Source organism: Bombus terrestris, chromosome 11 (assembly GCF_910591885.1).
Source record: "Bombus terrestris chromosome 11, iyBomTerr1.2, whole genome shotgun sequence".
In the NCBI taxonomy this organism is placed as follows: domain Eukaryota; kingdom Metazoa; phylum Arthropoda; class Insecta; order Hymenoptera; family Apidae; genus Bombus; species Bombus terrestris.
In genome coordinates this window covers 18,321,392-18,341,825 of record NC_063279.1, presented here as the reverse complement: position 1 = coordinate 18,341,825, position 20,434 = coordinate 18,321,392, and the positions used below count along the sequence as shown (strand labels likewise).

General features: G+C 44.2%; 2 protein-coding genes across 3 annotated transcripts in view; one reads left to right on the top strand and one right to left on the bottom strand.

The window, feature by feature from the left end:
- Positions 1-1,371: 1,371 nt before the first annotated feature.
- LOC100644337 lies at positions 1,372-3,142 on the bottom strand. Its single transcript, XM_020865321.2, has 5 exons — positions 2,982-3,142; positions 2,733-2,895; positions 2,459-2,650; positions 1,894-2,002; positions 1,372-1,626 (listed from the first exon to the last, which is right to left on the bottom strand). Exons 1-5 carry the CDS (start codon positions 3,058-3,060, stop codon positions 1,429-1,431), a joined length of 741 nt encoding a protein of 246 aa, XP_020720980.2. The 5' UTR covers positions 3,061-3,142; the 3' UTR covers positions 1,372-1,428.
- A 1,646-nt stretch (positions 3,143-4,788) lies between these two features.
- The window catches only part of LOC100644218 (acetylcholinesterase), a 35,567-nt gene continuing 19,921 nt past the window's right edge, over positions 4,789-20,434 (top strand). The window contains exon 1 of one of the 2 annotated variants that reach the window (XM_012314384.3): positions 4,789-5,450. The gene's annotated coding sequence lies outside the window, so the exon portion shown is untranslated. The remainder of the gene's footprint in view (positions 5,451-20,434) is intronic. The other variant, XM_003399342.3, reaches the window with a different exon arrangement.

Sequence of the window (20,434 nt, the reverse complement as noted above, 5' to 3'; positions counted from 1 at the left end):
GTGCTGATAGCGTTATAATTAATCTCATTTACATCATCGTCATTCTTGGAAAAGATACACCGCGACAGATTAGAGACAAAGTTATCGACATTTTACCTGTCAACGTGAATCATATTGCTTAGTTAGTTTCGTATGGCGAAAATGTCATCCATTGTAATCCGCAGGAATCTCTTCTTTCGCGATTCGATAACCAACAAATAAATTTCATTCAACAGACACTTGTTGCTCTTGTCACAACTCGTCGTGCACCATAAAGAGAAGAAAAATTTAGTGTAACCTCCTGTAAGGGTCACGACATTTTAAAAATTTTTATTTTAGTTTGCCTCGAAATTTCCACTTTAACAGTTCCCAACTAATCGGCATCAAAGGAAGTCGTACGGTACACGTTAAAGTTCAGTTGGCTCAAGTTACTTTCGGAATACCGTGCCTTCGCAGTTGATATCAAAGATACCGCATAAGTCAGTAGTTCATTTTTCTATAAGTGATATAATTAAATTCCCTTCAAGCAGAGAGTTCCTAGTCCCTGCATTTTGAGGTTATGCGAACTTTACGTAGCCGAACACAGACCGTTACTGAAATAATGATACACGCTAGCAGGAACTGATTTTACGCGAAAAATACGTCGAAAGTGCGCAATAAGCCATTTTCACAATACGCATTGTTTCCAACAAAAATAAATTAAGACTTTGTTAGAGGTGTACTAAAAATGATGTCCCGATGAAAAAATTTTATTCCACTTATTTATTCCATTGATTGTTTACTCACACCTTGTCGATAGTTAGCCAAAATCAAATATACTTGACAAATTTTCGAACTCGACTTTCTCGGAACCAAATCCCCGGACAAACGACTGTCACTTTACTTTATCGACTTATTTTTTCATGAAGACCCACCTTCTTTCGGTTTGTTCCATCAGTTCGATGACACCCTGTATATTCGTCACCGAACGGTCGAAACAACGAAATCTAAAATCAATCGTAATACTGTTCCCTTCGTTCGTCGCTGAGTTTATCCTTCTCGGTACATCGGTTTCCCATCGATTTTCAACTAATTACGTCGATTAAAGGAGCATCGCGGATTTAGGAGATCTGGAGTGGATTAGTGGAGGAAAGGCAACGAGTTAACGTAACGGATGAAACAGCGGACAAGAAAATTCTAGAATTGATCGATTTCCAACAAATTTTGGGACCACTGCTTTCTTGCTGGAAAGTTACGTTGGTGAGATAATGATTGGTCGAAGAAAGGAGTCGCAGCTAAAGGCTCGAAAGTTTTCCGAGTGTAACTTCCGCCACCGCTTGTATTCGACACGCTTGTTTTTATGACTGAACTGAAGTGAATTGCTTCGACATAGAGCAAGGAAATGAATAGAGGTTTATGTTTACTTCAATTTATTTGCTAGATGCAGGAAGATGTATTAAGTATTATCGATTAATGGCTAATCATGTCCAGCAAGTCCTTCAGCGTGTACTGTTTCAGAATGTTGTTCATCACATTTGTAGCAACCTTACTCACGTATTGCGATATTCGATTTTGATACTTCTCGAGCAAATCTGGTACCATCTTGGTGATGGATCTGCTTATGACCTTGGACAAATTTTCGTCGTCGTACAATCCGGTGATAACGCACTGTAAACATTTCAAAGTTAGCCATTCGGACTTTCAGGATCACCGAAATACTGGTTGTTACAGGATTATATGTAAACTGTGGATTTTTATGCATTTATGCGATATTTAATGATACAAACATGTATGAAAAGGTATAAAATATCTAACGTACTTGTTATAGTTTTTAAAGATAAGACAGATCTCTATTCAAGTTCTGTTTTTATAGTTGCGTCCATAACGATATCAATTTGCATAAAAATCCGCATTATAATCATATACAACACTTACGTCGAATTCCTTTACATGGGCATGGATTACGAGGTTTGAAACCTGCATTCTCTCGTTCTTTACCGCCAGTTTCAAGTCTGCCGTCACATTAAGGTTCCTAATGACGAGGCTGAAATTCGAAAAAATTTAGTTGGATTTTCATTCCGTGAAATACTTTCTACAAATTCGAAAAATCCCAATTGCGATTCGAAAGAATCGATGAAACGTAGCTCATGCAATGTGCAAATTATAGAAATTTCCGACAGGGGGCGTTAATAATCCGTTTCGGTAATACTGGTTTACTGACGTTAGGAAACTGCAAAACCGACTGCGAGCGTGTTCTCGACGGAACATAAATGTTTTTTCGAAATCTGGTGCGCTGCCAAGCTTTATCGTTTTATTCAAAGATGCGGTTACTTGCATAGTAAAAAGATATTCGTTTTCTAAAAAGATCCAAACGTTTTACAGAGATCGGAGATAAAGCGGGAATCGAGTATTGTAAATCTACGCGTTTCTGCATGCTAGCTAAGCTATTACATTCATTACATAAAACTTGTATAAAAGGAAATAATTGAGAGAAACTTACGCTAGGTTTCCACGTCCGTAGTAGGAAATTTCATCGATGAGCGTACCACTCACATTGTACCGAGTCATAATGTTAATTTGCCGGAACAGAAGAGCTACGTTGGCTTTAAGACCAGCTATCGTGAAATCACCTTGATTTACTTGATAGTCGGATAAACCAGCCACGCGTAAGTTGTCCAGGTCTCCTTTTGCTCTGTTCGAAGAAGAAAAAAATCGATGTTGGTTAATGTCATTTGATTCTCTTTTCGTAATTAATGCACGAAACATATGCTTACGAGAACAATCCTTTTTCTTTAAGATCTATATGCTCGTGCTTGCTCACGAAAGGATCGAGAACAGGAACACCATGTTTTTGATCTCCTTTCTTCATCGTCTCCTTAAATTTCTCGAGAAATCCTCGAAGTTGACCTGATTTGTACGCATTGTACTCTCCGGTTCCTTAATGAGGAGAAACGATTTGTATTTTTAGTTTGGAATTCGCTTTCGATTAAATCGAAGTCGCAAAGCAAAAATATTTCACTTACGTCGCGCGTTGGCTACATGGGGCTGGAACGTGTGGTAGGTGACCAACACGATGGCTAATATCGGCACGAGAAAACGCATCTTACTGAAAGTGAAAGAAAATACGCGGTTTAGAAGTAGACAATTAAGACTGAAATATATCGCTTCAACGCGCAATTTAAACGTTTTTTTTATGCAAATATAAAACCCCACTCCCCAAGTAGAACCGATAGTCCTCGGATAATCAAGATACTTGCTTGGCTTTGATAAATTACACGACCACTATCCGACTCTTCGGCATATCACGGCTCGTTAATACATCGTTCCTTATATACGAGTCAGTATCGTACACTCGAGTTTTAAGATTTCTTATCCGATGCGCGATATCGGAATCGATCGATTCGGCTGATAAATAACTAAATAAGACATTAAGAAACAACAATACCGATCCCCCCTGGTCGTCCATTATTTAAGGAATAGCAACTCTGCTTTCGCGATTTAAGAAATTCATCGCACGATCTTGTACAATTTCGGAGACACGTCGATCGTGCAACGATAAATGTCAATTTCATTGGGCTAGCGGCGAGCAGCTACGTTTATAACGTACCCCGTGCAATTGCAGCGCTACAAACGACCATTTAATTACGTTACATTGGTCGACTTGCGTCGCTGATTGAACCGGAACAAGAGAGAATCGTGGAAAATATTTGGATCGTCGCATCGAAGCGTTGCGTTCCGAGGCAGAGACCCCGCAGTTTCGGAATAGCTACGACGAAAAATTCAGTTGCGCTGATCGGCTGTGCATGAAGCGATACGTGGCCAACGGTAATTATCCAAACACGAGCGGAGCGTGAATTTCCATAAATCCGAAAAGGCTATTTTAGGTGGCCATGAAATTCGCGCGGTATCGATCGTCATGGCGTAAATACTTGGTTATTGGAAGCCTGAAATCGGAGCAATGAGAACGAAGGTTAGATGCAAGGCCGAAGGTAAGCCGGCAAATAAACTCTCGATACGTAGTAAATCGCGAATGGGTAAGCTGCTAGGGAACGAAGAAAAATAGCCGAAGATTTCATTCCGACAATGTTCCGCGCGAGTATGTGAAACGAGAGAGCAGATAGAATTTGATTGGTAGTAGTGGATTAGCGAGGCCGCCGGAGATAGATGACGATAAAGAGAAGAATGCCGGTACAAAGCCTCAACTTTTTCTTTTTTTAACATTGACCGCGCGCGATCATGTTTTTTTCCTTTCTAAATAAACCTATAAATTCATTGCCACCGTGATACATATCGCTGTAATCGATGACATATGTAAAATGGTTTTGCGATGGGCCTTGGTTTTCCATATCGAAAACGAATATTCTTCTGGCTGGTAAATATTCGAACGTTAGGCGGATACGCATCTTTCTCGGAGAGAGGTCGAAACACGCAGGAGCAAAGAGTAGAGGAGAAAAAGAGAATCCGAGAGGAGTATAGGGAAAACGCGCGTGTGCGAGTGGCGGTGGTAGAACTTGTGTCGGAGTATTTGGCGTGGATATGAAGAAAGTAATGAAAACAGGATAAAGGTGAAAGGGAATAGGCAAGGAAGGAATAAGAAGAAGAAGAAAAGGAAAAGGATCGAACGCCGACGAACACGATAACAACGACGATGATGATGCGAGAAAAAAGGAAAAGAAAGAGGGAGTGAATAAACGGAGGAAAAGGGGTGTTAGAGGGAAGCGGCTGGGGGTTGAACACAAGAGAGGGAACCGAGTGGTGTACCACCAGCCGAATGGGGTGAGAGTGGGGTAAAGCCGAGAGGGGATGCTAGACCAGTTCACCCTTACTTGCCACGGCTCGACTCGTCAGTGCGGCCTGAACGGTTAACCGGCCTACTTGTTCGCGTGGTTCTTTCGATTCCTTTCATTCTCGCAATTTACGTCGTCGAAATCGTCGTCATCGTCGCCGTCGCCGTCGTCGCCGCCGCCGCCGCCGTCGTCGTCGTCGTCGTCGTTGTCGTCGTCGTCGTCGTCGTTGTCGTCGTTGTCGTCGTCGTCGTCGTCGCCGTCGTCGTTGCCGTCGTTTCTCAGCTCTTCGCCATCGACCACGAACCATCAAATTTTAGCGACTGTTCGCTCGCGGGACACACGTGAGTTGTAATAAGCGAGGTACAGTTTGGTTCGTCGTTAATTCGTGTTGTCGGTGTTCAACTTGCCCTTCCGATTCGAATTGGAAAATTTGCCGTCGATGAAGAGTCACGTAAGATAACGAAAATAATCGAAGAAAGGGAAGAGAAAGCGAGCAAAAAAAGCGAGCAAGGTCGAGAGAATTTGAGCGAGAAAAAGAGGCGGCCAATAAACAGAGGGCTCAGCCGAAGCAGCAGCAGCACGCACGCACGTTTCGGCTAGAACCTCGTATTCCGCTTGTCGCCGCTGTTCTCGTCGTGGTGCTTGTTGCCGAGCTGGACGCAAGGGCAGAAGAAGCAGGGACGGTGCTTGTTCTCTCAGAAATTCGTAAGTTTACCTTTGTAGTTTTCTCGTGAAGGAACTCGCTTCGTTGCGTCCGTTCCGCGATCGGCTATCGCGCAATTTACCGCACTCGATTCGCCAGATTTGAACATAGTCGGTACCGAAGGTCAATGATTTTTTGTAGCGTGTCATCCTATCGGAAGTCCAAGAGTATCGGACGAAAATCGTTAGAAAATCGTATCAGTCCTGCCGGCAGGATTTTTCCACCGACCATTTCCCTGTAGAAAGGCTCGGCTGGATAGCCGAGATAAGCAACCGATGATACGATAACTCGTGTACAGCCGCTTGTACTCGAAAAAGATCGATTTTCAACGGCTGGGCGACGCGAGCAATCCTTGTTTTCTCTTTTCGCGTCTTCTCGTCTCAAAGAATCCTGGTCCCTCGTTTTATTCTCCATTTTTTAAAATCTCACCTACGTTGCACGTTTCACGAGGATTAATGTAATACGCGGTGTACAGCGAACGTATCCCTTCTGGCGGTTGTTGCGCATCGAAACGAACGCTTTTTCTCGTAGCGTTTCGCTTCAAGGACTGATAAGAGATGATTTCTCGCGATAGCGAATGGCGTCTTACGATCGTGCACCTTGTTCAAGTAAAAAGGGACCGATAAGAAAGATCGTCGAGTAATGGTTTTGAAATACGAACGCGTTTAAAAGAGTTCAAAGGCTCCAACAAAGTTATCCTCCATCCATAGACGATTCGCGTTCTTCCAGCAGCTCTGTGGTTCTCGAGATTCCTTTGTGCTGTTCCACGGCCGATGATTTTCAGCTAAAAGTGGCATTCTTTTGCGCGGAAGTAAGCAGGAACCTTTTTAATTAAGGGCAACAACTGTCGAGGCAGCTACGACCTCGAAACAACGGTAGGTCGGAACGACGAAGTCGTGCAAACAGCAAACATCGGTCGTATAGGAGAAGCATGGATCGATCGTACGAACGAGTAGGGGCCTTGATCGACGATCCACGTAAATCGATGCGCGTATTCCCGTTTGCAGCATTTTTTAAAAAAATCGCGCTGTTGCCTGCCAGAGCTGTTATCTTGGCAAAAGAACGAGATCGATTTTAAACAAAGATTGCTCCGCAATAGTTCTATTAGTCCGCGTGAGTTACGACGACGAAGCTACCGGATCAACGATAAGATCAACAAACGGATATCAGGGTATATATGGGGCGGATTAACGTCGACTAGAGGTTTGCCAGGTTTGGTGATAAATTTCGATAGGCTTAAGCTCGCTGGATGCACACGAGATCGAAGATGGGATTTTCGTGTTCGAGGTCAACTGGTAAATCTACGGCGAAGGTCGCCACTTCTTCGTTCGATCTCTACTTGTATTTCCACTTTGATCGCGATTTTATCGCTCCGATCTTACGATTACGATCTTCGACTTTGTATCGAAATCTCGTCTCGCGATGACTGCATCACGTTTTATAGTTGGCGGCAAGGGATCGTGCTCGTCTTTATTCGTTTCGCAGACCCTTTATTCGCAGATTTTCCTAAAGGCCGGATTTTAATATTCCACGCACTTTTCACGGGTATCGCGATACGGAAGGCTGAGAGAAAAAGGCGAGAAATGGGACGGCTGGAGAAGACGTTGAATCGAGAACACGGTGAATTGAAACCAGTGAATAATGGAGCTCGTTGAAAACATTCAAATACAAAATTTATCGATCGCACGCGGCTTGTTAAAGGTCTGTCCTTTATCGTGAAACGCGTTACGCAAGACCCGTACTTGCTAAATAACATATCCGCTAACGTATCGTTTGTAATCGTTCGATAAACATTTGCCCTGTCGTACATAGAAAAATCCGGTGCAATCGAGCAAATCGAGCCGAATCATGCGCAAGGTTGCGATCGATAAAAACGAACGATCGTGCATGTTGATTGTCCGTGTAACGACGTGATCGTAATATCTGCTTATCTTTGACAGGTGAAAGATGTTTTGAAGAAAAATACTCGATATAATATTTTCTCAAATCTATTTACTCGTTCGCTAGATAAGAATATATAAGAATAGTACACCGTATTGACCTAGCCGGTAACTGAAAGATATTTCATCGTGACGATTCTAAATCATCGTTTCAGCGTACGATTCGACACGACGGTCGAGCAACGCGGATCAAACGGAGAATTGGATTTCGAAGAGCCGCGATTCTCATTAGCTCTTTTGTTTTCTTTTCGTCTTTCTCCCGCGACCATTTGTCATTCGGCTTTTCCCGCGCACACGCTTTGAAACGCGACGCTGTATGGTTTCACGCGCGTCGCCACCCATAATATATTTAGCGCTCTCAGGGAGTGCAGCACACTCTCATGGTCGTCGAGGGCGTTAAAAAAACAATGACAAGGTTATACACGTGACAAAAAGAAAATTGACGTGTGCTTGGTGCGCGTGGAAGCTCGTTTTTCCGTGGCTTGGCGCGCCGAAGCTTTGTCGGATCAAGGGTCGTGTCAAAAGCTCTGCAAAGAGAGAGTTGGCACGCGTGTGTGTATGTTTCTGTGTACCTGAAAAAAAGAGAAAGAGAGTAAAGAGAGAAAATAGGGGGGATTTGGGGGTGGGAGGAGGGCGGGAAAAGGGGAGGAAGAGAAAGAAGTGGCAGTAGACGGTAGAGCGACGGCGTAAAGTAAACGTTGGACACACACGGCTGGCCTTTGCTTTCGTTTGAACTCACAATCAGTATCGACTAAAAATAGGAACCGTGACCTAACTACGCTCGATTCCACAATTATGCATTTCCTCCCGTTGTCCGACTATTTTTCACTGCTCGCGACCGAATCAATGTGCCGTTAATACAGCGTCTGTGTGTCGCGACGACGTCGATCGAGAACTCGTCTATACGTACTATATACGCGTCGCTGAAAGTGAGATGAAATTCAGATGGGTCGAGGCAAACAGGGTCGAGTCAATATTTTTTCCTTTCTCCAACTTTTCTTTCTCCAACCATCGCTTGGGCGCCGTTTTTCTTTCAACGATTCCTCCGAGACTCTACCTGTTCCGTGAAAAAATAAACGATCGTGAAAACTACGAATCTCACCGAGGATAGCTTCGGTCTAGTTATCGGTTAACCGAACGAGAAAATTCACAATCCAATACTACGAATATCGTTAAGCGTAAAGCTGGTCGTATATCACGCATGTCGTATATCCTACGTGAATCGAGTAAAATTCACTTGGTTTGCATAAACGCCTGGGAGCTTGCGATTCTGTAATACGCTGCCATAGTTGCGAAGTCACGTTTTCGCGCTAATTAACTCTTAACGATTTCAGTTAATCTTCGCAGAGTTTTCGATGACCCTCTCGTTTTCCGGGCTTCCAGGTTAAAATAAACCGGAGCCTGGAAACTTATCTTCGCAACTATCATCGTACGTTTCTCCTACATACGTTTACCGTAAATATAAAACGTCGTCAAAATGTAAAATTCGAGTTTCGTTAGAATCAGCCGTTTTGAGTAAAACAGCCGTTGCTCTCGACGATAACGGCAAATCGTTTCGGCTTAGGCTCGGGAATTCTAACTCGGACAGCATATTTCACGTTATCGAAAGATTCGATCGTGGTTTAATCCGACGACAGAATAGAACAGAAATAAACGAGTCTTGGAAATTGAATAATAGTCCGATCGTCGATGTCCCCTAAAAAAAGAAGTACATCTCGATATCGATAAGTGTCGAGATCAACGGTCTGATAAGGACGTTGGCCTTTATTCGCACGAGACCGTAATCGCGGCGAATCTGCGCGCGTCTGCAATTGCCAACAACAAAGGCACGCTGCTGCCTCAACTTTGCTTGCCCGTTATTCTGCTTCTTTTCTACCAAATCAACCCTTTCCACGCTCTTTGTAGTAAACGCTGCTAAAAAAAAGTAAGGGAAAGAGAAAAGGAAGGGAAAATTTGAATCACAATAGATACGTCGTTTTGTTATACGATGCGACAAAAGAAGAGGGAGATCCAAACGAAAGAGAAATCGATCGTACGATGGAACGTAAAAATATTCTTTAAGCAATTTATCGAAGGAAATGAGAAAAAAGTTGTTATCGTTACCCAAGTAAGCGTAATATTAGAAATTGCTGGAGGATATTAAAGGCTCGCCTTACTTTAAAGGAAAGCAACTACTACTGCAACCAACCGTCGTCGCACCTGCAGCTAACCCTCGAGGCTCTATCATGCCGCCACATTCTCTTTAGATCCTTATCTAACCAGGTTAATCTATCCTTCCTTATCCCCTACGACTTACCAGTTTACCTTCCACCGCCGCCCATCTACGGTCCCTTTTCTAGGGCTTTGTGTCAGCTGACACGTAACTGTTTATACCATTTCGGCTGGCACATCGCGTGACGAGACTCGTTGCCAGATTGCCATTCTGCTAGATTAAACTAAATCATTTTCTATCTGTAATATTTGTTATACTATATTCGTTATTCGAATACTGCAACGTTTTCAATATGGCGAGAGAACGCGAATACTTTTCAAATAATTTTCATCGGTAATTTTACTTACCTCGGTGGCGTTCGTTTACCTTTCTGAAGAAATCTAGACTAGTTGCTCACTAGGTGGAACAAAAGGGGGGAAAAAACGTAAAAAGAGCGTGCGGAATAACGTCCGAACTGCTTCGTTCAAACAGAGACGAAACTTCCTTTCCCGTAATTTCCTCGCGTTTTCTCTTCCTTTGTTATCTCACTGTCTCGTTCACCGACAACCTTTCATCCTGTCGACCACTCTATCTTCTCTGACGTTCCTTTTCTACTTTTGTGATATACCATTCGAGAACGATGGCCAGCGAGATGCGCGGGCTTTAATTCCATCCAACTCGAAAGCAATCAACCACTTTGATTCGTTAATGATCGCATGAAATGACGGTATCAACGACGTTTGCCCTAGTATCTCTGAAAGACTCGTTCAAAGCGGCGATGTAGTGCTGACACTGCTAGTGTAAGTACGTAGAGACGCGTAGTAGAAGGTGAAGATACAGAGTCAGCCGGCAAGTAGAACATAGACCTCCGTGGCGCGGCAGTTAACGCGAAACTTGGCCTGCCAGATTTTCCTCCATTTGTTATACCGCTATCCGTTACGCTCATTATGTCAGCTTTCGCGATAGATTCTTATCTAATCGGGTCAATCTGCCTTCCATTAGACCCCCCGCAGTCTGATTTTTTATTCATGACTTAAACGTCACGTGACTTCCTTAACCGGCAAGGACTCGAAATTACACTCTGGCCAGATGAGTTTTTTGGCACGATAAAACGTTTTACACCTGGCCTGAAAAACAGCTTGTACGAAGGAGAGAAAGAGAGAGAGAGAAACTCCGTTCGTTCGTAAAATCGATATCAACGAATCGTCTACGTCAACGCGAATCATCGATTTACAAGGACGCTCTCGAGACTCGAAATTTACTAACGATTGTAATTATCAGCGTCTCGATTTTGTTACGTGCATCGCGATAGGATTTGACGGAACGCGACGGATGCTCGTGTAAGGGAACGAAAAAAAGAAAGGACAGGTGCATCCGGCTACGAACGATTTTTCTTTGCACCGGAGCTGCATTGCGGCTGCAGCAGTTTCCGACGCATTGCCACCGTGAACTGGCGTCGAAAGGCTGCATCGAACTCGATGAGGCTAAATGTCCGAACCAACCGGATGCTCGGTATTACGCGTAAAAATTCGGTAGAGCAATTCCAAGCGAAGTAAACGAGTCGAACTGTACTCGTTACGCGTCGTTCCTCCTGTATATTAACATTCGACGATGAATTTTACGAGACGAATCGCGCGAATACTTGGAACGAAAGAGGAGACACGGGCCACGGGGTAGCAGTTTTCGCCAGTTCCAACGCAAAGTAATCGCGTGGACGCGTTATCGGGGAAGTAGAGAAAGGGCGTTGTTGTCGATTGTCTCGAAACTCGACGTTATTGCCCGAGTATTCGCAGTTGTAAGTGTTCATCTGCGGCAAACACAAAATATTTTTCAGGCATGTTAACGTCGCAAGCACCGACTCCGAGAGCTTTTAAGAAGCGAAAAGCTCTCGGGAAAAGAAGAAGAGGAGACCGGCCCCGCTCGCGTTTCTTTGAGCCTGGCGATTAACACTCGACTTATCCGAGTCGCGGTATTCCAATAGCTTTTCAATCTGTAGAGCGGCTCGAGCTTTCCGCGAGGCGCTTTCACGTCGCAAAGGACCACGATGCAAGCTCGCAACAGTTTATTTCGAACGAGAACCATCGATATCGTGCCTGAACTTGCCTCGGTTCTACTGCAAGGGAGGAGGAATCGTCGCTTTAAACGTTCCGCGACTTTCATCGAAATCTGCAGAGTTGCTGCGTTGCGCGGACTGCGACGCGCTGGATCGCAAACGTCGATCGAAAAGAAAACAAAAGGAGATGATAAGAAGCGAACGAAAGGCTAATTCGATGTCGAACGAATATACGGGTCTCGGTGTCTGGTTCAGGCTGGCACTTCGCTTCACTGCCAGCTTTCCATTGCGGCTCGCGTGAACTTGCCGTCTACGTTATCGCATAAAAGTTTTGCTGTACATATTAACGAGTACGAGACCCTAAAGTTTCTCTATCGTGCATCCTAAGATCAATGCTTTTCTTTCGCATATATTTTTAATTTTTTCGCGTTAAGATTCGCTGATCGAATGATCCTTTTCGCCATAATAAGAAACTCAGATCGAATAATATGAAAAATGCGTCGCCTAATAGAGGATAATACGTCTCAACGCCTCGTACGTCCGTGTTTAGACCGCAACTGTTTCCATCGACTTCATTTGCTCGAACCGCGGCAGAACACAAGCGAATCGTTACATGTAAATAAATTATTTCGATCAAAGGTTACAAACCCGATTCACTTTACGAGGAATGGGGTCTATCCGACGACGACAAAGTTTCACCGTCGAGCGTACGCTAGTGTACAGCGTGCTGTGAAAACTATTTACGACCTGTAGCGGTATTTGTCGACAAAAGTCATCATAGTTTTTGCCCAGCAAATCCGCTACACAAGAAACCGTGTTTACTCAAACACGAGCTAATTATAGATCTATCGACCTTAGGCGGTTCCGATCATTAGACCAAATCCATCGTTTTCGTCGTGACCATAGGCTCGTGAGTCAGCTACCCAAAAAACAATTGTAAACAGGTCGCGAGTTCGGCGCCCGTTGGAACGTTCGAGAACATTCTCGAAATTCAAATCCCAACGCCTATCGTCAACTCCGGCGGATATAAATATAGCGGACAGGGTAGCGACGCATCCTTAGTTACCGAGAGATTCGAGCAGCGACAATCTAACCGACACTTCTTTGCGCCGATCGATTAGCGACCGCGAAACGAAACAGCAAGTATATTGTACAACTAGTGTAAGCATCGGGTATATTCTAATAAACTTCGTAGTTAGATATATTCCGGTGTTTGTGTGAATTAATCGACACCTTATCACCTCAGACCTGTACAAGTCGGTTTCCAAACAATTAGGCAAGAAGATTATCGCGTCAGTTGCGTTTTCGCCATACGATTTCGAGGGTATTCAGAATTTTTGACGAAGATAAAGTCGCAGAACGATATTCCGGAACACCTCTCTTTTCGACTACGTTTGCATCTGCTTTTTGACGCGGTGCATCGTCGAAACTCTCTTCTTGGCATCGACGTTATCACCGTAGCTTCCATACACTTTCGATGCGCAAACATTTAGTCCCCATTTAGGGAAAGTGCTAGCGTGCTTGTCGTACATGCACTTGCACGCGATACGATCGCACGAAGACGATCTAGTTTCGAGCGTGGCATATCACGATGAAAGACAAAGGAAAAGGAGGGATCAAAGGTTCCCTCGAGAAGAAATCGGAGGTCCCTCGGGTCGCGTTGCTTAAAGCGATTTATCGTCCTTTGTAAAATATCGATCGATGCTCTCCATTCGGTGATAATGTTTAGTCGAATGGCTAGAAAATAGGCAAAATCGTTGGCACTGTTCGAAGCTTAAATATGAAGCTGCCTTTCACGTAATCACATCGATACAGGTGAGTCGATGGATCTTTTTTTCGTTTGATATGCGAGTAAATAAATTGATTCGCGAACATCGGAGTTGCGTCGTTTCAACGGAAGGACGGCAGAAAGACTATCGGGTTATCCGACGATCGCGCGTCCGTGTAGCGTTTTTCGCGACTTCCTGTCGATATCGGCTCACGATTCGTTTGTTCCGTTTTACCCTGCAGGTCGTGACAACGTCGAACGAAACTCGATAGGACTTTCCGTCGGTGAGGATGTAGACACCCTCCTCATTATTATTTTAATATATGCCAGAGGAACCTCGAGCCGCGACAGTAACGAGCCGTGAAACGGTGTCGCGGTTTAAGAAGAGCAGACCTTTCGTTTTAACGACTTTCTAAAGACAGGCTTCGGAGCACAGGTTGGGTTAATATTTGGCTCGGTCGCAGCAACCGGGTCAAGGATCACCGAGCTTCGCCATCGAAATCCTGATCCTTCGATGTCACGTCCTGCGTTCGAATTTTTCCTTCTTCTTTCTTCGTTCGAACCCTGTAGCCTATCTTCCAACCTAATCGTGATTTTCGTCGTATATCCTTCGTTGAACTCGGTCTCATCCGTTCTCAGCGTCAATTGTCTTCTCTGAAATTGAACGTTATAACTCATCCACGTCCAGGAGAGAAACGACGTCACCGAGATAATCGCGTCGCTTCTCGGCTGCTCGGCCAACCGTGTTTGCGAGCGTATATTTGCACGTGCTCTTCCATCCTTATGTGCACATTGTACAGGCATGCATATACACGTTTGGTAGGTCTGTATATGTTTGGTCCATGTGCCTTTGTACACGCGCCAACCCATAAACGTGCGCGCACACGATGCAACTCTGCAGAATTGTACCGTGTTACGAACGTAGCTTGTACTGCAGATACGTTGCGGTTCTGGCCTCTACTTACCCGCCCGCCGCGCCGGCCGAACGTGATACATTGTTCCTGCCAAATTCATGCAACGACCGAAAATTTCCTCGGCATTGTCAGGCAAACAACAGAGTCCTGGCCTCAGGCCGTCCGATTATTCCTACACGTGACGCGGGATGCTCGACTGGCACGTTTCTTCGCATCCTGCCCCAACTCCCTTCTCCTGCATCGCTCCACTTTCGTTTAATCGCTCGAAATCAAGATGAAATACCGCTACTCTGTCGGAATTTTTTCTCTCGGATAACCTTGCCGTGTATTGTTTCCGTGCATTTCTTTTGTTCTCCTTCGTTCGACGATTGCTTAAGTTACCTCGCTGTTCTTTCTCTTCCAGTTTTCCCCACTGCTCGATGGATCGTCGGTTGATTCCAAACCTACGGTTTCTTCGCGCACGAACGCAAAAAGTTCACCGCCTGTCTATTCGATCATTCTTTCGATGCTCGAATCATTGCAACCGTGTTGGTCGTATTTGCATCGGCAGTGGATCACAAAACATGGCAGAAAAATCGAGAAGAATGTAATTGGTTGTTTTGACCGCGGGATATCCCCTTAGCTGCGAATCGCATACTTGTTACGCGTAAAATACTTGGAAATTTCACCATCGAATTTTATTTGTTTAATTTCGAGAAAGCTATATTTCGCCGTTGAGCGATCTTATAAATAAAAAGAAAAATTCATTTCTCGCTGGAAACTTTGATTTCTAGATGCACCTGACGAGTTCGCTGACGAACGAGGATGTCTGTTCCTTGTACGCGGTGAAACTCGGCTCAAAGTTTCGCCGCGATACCGATGAACGACTTTCTCAAAGTATCCAGGCTATTTACAAAGCGACTTACAAACTAAAATCGATGGAAGCAATCTCGTGGACAAAACCTCGGTCCCTTGTCCGACTTTAGCTGTGCCGTGGGAAAATTAGCAGGATGCAAAGTAGGCAACAAAAGGATGGATACCCTGGACGAAAGAGGCAATAGCGACCGATTTTCAAGACAGCAACCAGTCGACGTAAATCCGGTAGTTGGTCGCGGGTTTTATCGCGGTCGATTTTCTCATTACGTGGTGCACGTGGTTCGTCATCGGGCGGCTTACACCGTTTGAAAATTCGCTGACAAATTCATATCCGTTTCGCGCGGCTGTACAAACCATGTTGGCGAACGAAGACGCGACACCGTTTCCATTCTGCGGCTGTAAATCGAGACGAGTCGAGGGATTAAAATGACAGAAAACGTCAGAGAGCGTAGAGAATGCAGCCGGTAGACGCTCGGTTCCGCTAATAAAACTTTCTGCTGAATGCGAATGAATGGATTTCGGAGTACTCGTTTCATCCGTCTGTTCAGCCACCCTCTCGTTATGATATCTTTCTTCGTCGTTCCACTTTCGATAATGCAGCGACTTGCCATTTTTCTCTTTTGTTCGCCAGACCTGTTTCGCTTCGATCGTTCTCGCTCCACTTTGATTCCGTGTTTTTCGCTTTTCGCTAATCAAACTCACACCCATCGGTAGTTCCGCCTCTCGCTCGATTAGTTAATGTTGTCAATTATCGTTTTCCGATGGGACGATCGCAAGCCGATTTTCCAGCGTTCTTCTATTTTAGATCGAATTCCAGATGTTAATTTCGCGGGTATTCGAAGCGCGTTAATCCCAATCGCTTTACGAGATTAAGCTTGGAATACAAGCAAGTAGCAAGACAGTAATACGCCCTTGCTGTGATTCATTTTCTATTAAAAGAAAATGAGAATGTCGCGCATGATTCTGAATGCCGTTGCACATCAATCGGTGTCGCTACTCGATACTTTCATTTTATAGAATCTTTCTATCGATGCCATAAAAATGACAAAACGGAGGTAGATTTCGTTACGATGCAGATGCATTCGTTGAATCACCATGATTATACTTTCGCATCGGCAATATCCGATTCTTTTGTGCCGTTTCGTCTACGCTTTTGTTTCGTTCGTTATCGAGCCAATTCTTTCATCGTGCAACAAAGGAAATTACTGGAAGGCGGCAGCGTTCGTTATCGCTAACGATTCATCCAGTTAGATGACTGCGAGGTTATTAAATCGGTACGCGTCGGTCGTCGTTCGATTCCCACCGATTTAAATAGCCTGCGTTCGTTTTCGATCTGATCGGAACTCGATCGATTCGGGGTAGTTTACAGGTTGCGTGCAGGCCTAGGATGAGAAAGAACGCTTAAGTGGAACATGAAACGTTCGTATGTAGATGCGCCGTTGTATCCGCAGGGCTGCATGCCAACCTATGACAGGCTAAAACCGAGTGTGTATCACCCGTATCAGGGTTATGGATGGCCCATGAACACGCTAACCCAGTGACACCTCTAGGTCACCACCGACTCCCAAACCACCCCTTGTTTGTCTTCCTTCTCTGCTGCGTTTGCTTTCGCGAAGCCGAATCTCCACTTTCCTTCTGCCCTTCTTCCTCCGAGTCTTCTCTCCCCTGCCTGTTTTCGTTCTTATCTCGATCGCACGATTATTCCAATGCGTAATTAAGATCGATAATTCATCGCTTTTTTCTCTATTTATCGTCTCGGCCTTGATTGACTCAATTAAACAATAAGTGGCAGTACTCGAACACGAACGTGTCTTATTTGCAACAAATTAGAAAGGAGAATAAACAAGATAAGATAGTATTAATGTCAACGGTAGGAAACTGACGCAACTACGAGACTGCGGATGTCTCGTAGATTTTTAATAAATCGACAAAGGAAAAGAAGAAAAAGACGCGACAAAAGCGAAACGGTTCGAAGATACAAATAAATCGATAGCTGTTGCAGAGAAACACGGAATCGAGGCTAGGAATACGCGCGGCACGTAAATAAACCGCTTTGCAGCGTTCGTTTCAGCGAGTTCCGCAACAAAGTTTCTGCTGCACGTATGCACGCGCAACAGCTTTAGTTTAGCGTTATTAGGCCTGGAAGTTGCTGTCGAATTGTTGATGCCTCGGCTCGCGTGGTATTTCGCCAGTCTCTCGTCTCCTCGGTGTATCCTCTCCGCTTGCCAGGCCGCAGAGCGGATCGCGATTTACCGTGGTCGGTGGAGAAAGAACCTACGCTGGAGATTGAATTCTTCGAGGATTCTGTTTCCAGCAAATTGCGACGAAATAATTAAAGAGTGGCGAGACCCGCGAAGAAATTGAACTTTCCTGAATCCGAATAGCCGTATCGTATGATCAGACGAATCTTAACAAGATCCACGGTATCTCTGCTAATTACGCGGCTTGCACATAATTACAGAGAAATTACGCGTATAAAATTGCGCAACTCGAGTAGTCGCGTTCCGTTTCAACGCGCTTTCGTTACAATCTACGTTGCAGGATTCGGCCGCAAAATCTAAATAAACAAAAGATAATCAGTTTTCAAGTATCGAGAGAAGATTAATGGCGGAAGTCACCGAAACCATAGGATCTATGAAAGCAGACGGTTGGAAATGAAAAATTATTCGCAAAAATTATTCGATTTCCAAGTCGGTAAATCTCGCGGCCGATTTTGTTTCCTGCGGAATCTCGGGGCCGGTGCGACGCATTGAAAAACGCTTTGCGATACAGGCTGCTGTGGGGGAAATTATTCGGGCCGATAGATGAACGTCGAATGAAACTGCTTCGTTTAAACGTTTTTTGACGACGAACCGAACGGGCCGAACAATAAATATAGCTCTGTTGCCATCGAGGCAGGAACAATGATTCCCATTACGAGTTGCAGTTTTATTTAAAAGCCGAGCAGCATTGTTTTCGCGGACAAGCGGTGGACCGCGAACTCGTGATGTTTTCAGTGCTCACTTTTGTGGTTGACGGCACGGAATCACGGCCCTTTGCATTTAAAGACTCCTTACGCGCATTGTTCGAACGATGAAAAGCTTCCTCTCTATGTTATCGGAAAAATACCAGAATCGAGATTGAGGCGAGAAGGTTTCCTTCGTCGTTTCAACTTATTTCATAGTACATACTTACATACATACACATATACATATACTTTCAGTTTGATTCTACCATTTGTGTCCCGCGTTTGCGTGTGTGTTTGCGCCTACGAATGCCGAAAGAACTTTTCCTTACAAACTATACTAGACGGATAAGATAAGACGAAATCGATCATCCAGCTATTGTTTAAGCATCGTCCGATAAATCTGTTCTTCTACGCGATACAGCGATATTATTGTATAATAGAAAGTATCTGCCTGCGAAATTGCCGGTGAAAATACGCGATAACAAACGTAACCGTAATACATATTTTATTATTCTTATCGAGACTATACGGCCGAGTAATTTCAACGAGTGAGATAAAAAAAGAAACGGGCAGATACTTTTACCGATAACGGAATCACGAGTATCATTTCCCGGACAAAACCGTGCAAGAATCGAACAGGGACAACCGGAAAACCGGGTCTTCTCGTTTGTTTTCCCGAAATTGTATCGCCGCAGGCCAAGTAAACTAATTGTTTCGCATGTACGGAATGCTGGAAAGCGAGGTCAGGAACTCGCAGCAAGTTGCGCCTCTATCCGACAGCGTAGCTCTCGCCCGACTGTCATTGCGATAAATTCTCTCTCTCTCTCTTCTTTTCTCTCGTTCTTTCTCTAGCAGCCTGTCCTCTGCTGCACTGTCGTGCGACCAGCTTGCACCGTACCATTCGCAACAATGAAACGAGACGCGGAAAAAGAAGCTTTTTTACTGGAAACGGCCTCCAGCCGGAAAATGAATCCCCACGTTGGCTCACCTTTGGGAAATCTTTTCCTGCGAATCTTTACACGCCGTCCTTTCGACGACGCTCGCTTCAATTCCGACACGGTTTTTACACAAAGCCGTGTTGCGGTACGAGCATCTTCAGCGCCACGGAATCGTCGATCCCTTAAATTTCAAAATCTTCCGAATACCACCTCTTCTCTAATCTGGCTTTAGTCTTCCCGCTATTCTACGTACGGTAGACGACCTATACGTAAAGTATTTCAACACTAACCATAGAATTCTTTTATGAATATGTTATACGTATTATACGAAACTTTTTGAAATTTCGTTAGCGCTGTAGCGAAACACGACTATCGTGACTGCAATCGTAAAATTTGTAACCAATCAAAAAGTTACGAAACTTTTATTGCAAATATAGAGATAGTGAAAAGTTAGTATATAGTACGAATAGTAGTCATAAACATATTAATTAGTGCTACAGATGATCTCACTACAAATTGTAGCTTATTAACGTAGCGACTAATTGACTGTTCAAATATTATACCTATTTACTTTGCTGATCGTTGGCAAGAGTATCTATGCTTCCAATAAATATCTCGTAACTTCTATTACTTTTTTTCTATTAGTCTTTACTAATTTCGTCAGCATAACCGCGATGCCTGGTTACAGCGCTAATGAGATGTCAAAATATTTTCTTTAGTACACATATAAATCTACATGTAATAGGAAGTGTTCAAATATGTTCAAGTATGCAATTATTTTTAAAACACCATCATTTATTTAACGACTGTAAGTGTCGTAAAGAGCGGATAGATAAGATAAGGCTTTGTTTCATCGATCAATGTCAATTAGCATTCTAACGAGTTATCAATCGGTAACTCGAGCCGTACGTTTCTTCGAGGAAGAAAATTCTGACGGAAACGACAGAAGACGAGAAAGGAAAGGCTGTATGACGTAATGTTAATTACAGGGCGGAAGACAAGTTCAGGTTTGCGGAGAAGAAGCGAGAACGGTACTCGCACCGAATATCTTGGCGATGAGATCCAAATTCATTATCCGCGTTCCCGCGAGGCGGGGTACCGTGCGCTGCAGCCTCGAAATGAATTTCGAAAGTGGGACATACGCTTATTAGAAATTCCTGAATTGTTCCGCGTACGTGTATACTCGGTTTATTTGCCTGGCGTAAGTCGACCGGTACGGAATTTACGGAGCTTCTAGCCAATGGATCGGCTCAAATCGAAATAACGAAAGAAAAATCGTCGTAGCGAGACTCATTCTAGAGTCTAAGACACCTAAGAATTAGATACGATGACACGGCTACGTTCAAATCTGACGGAACTCACCGTATCCGAGTGTTATCA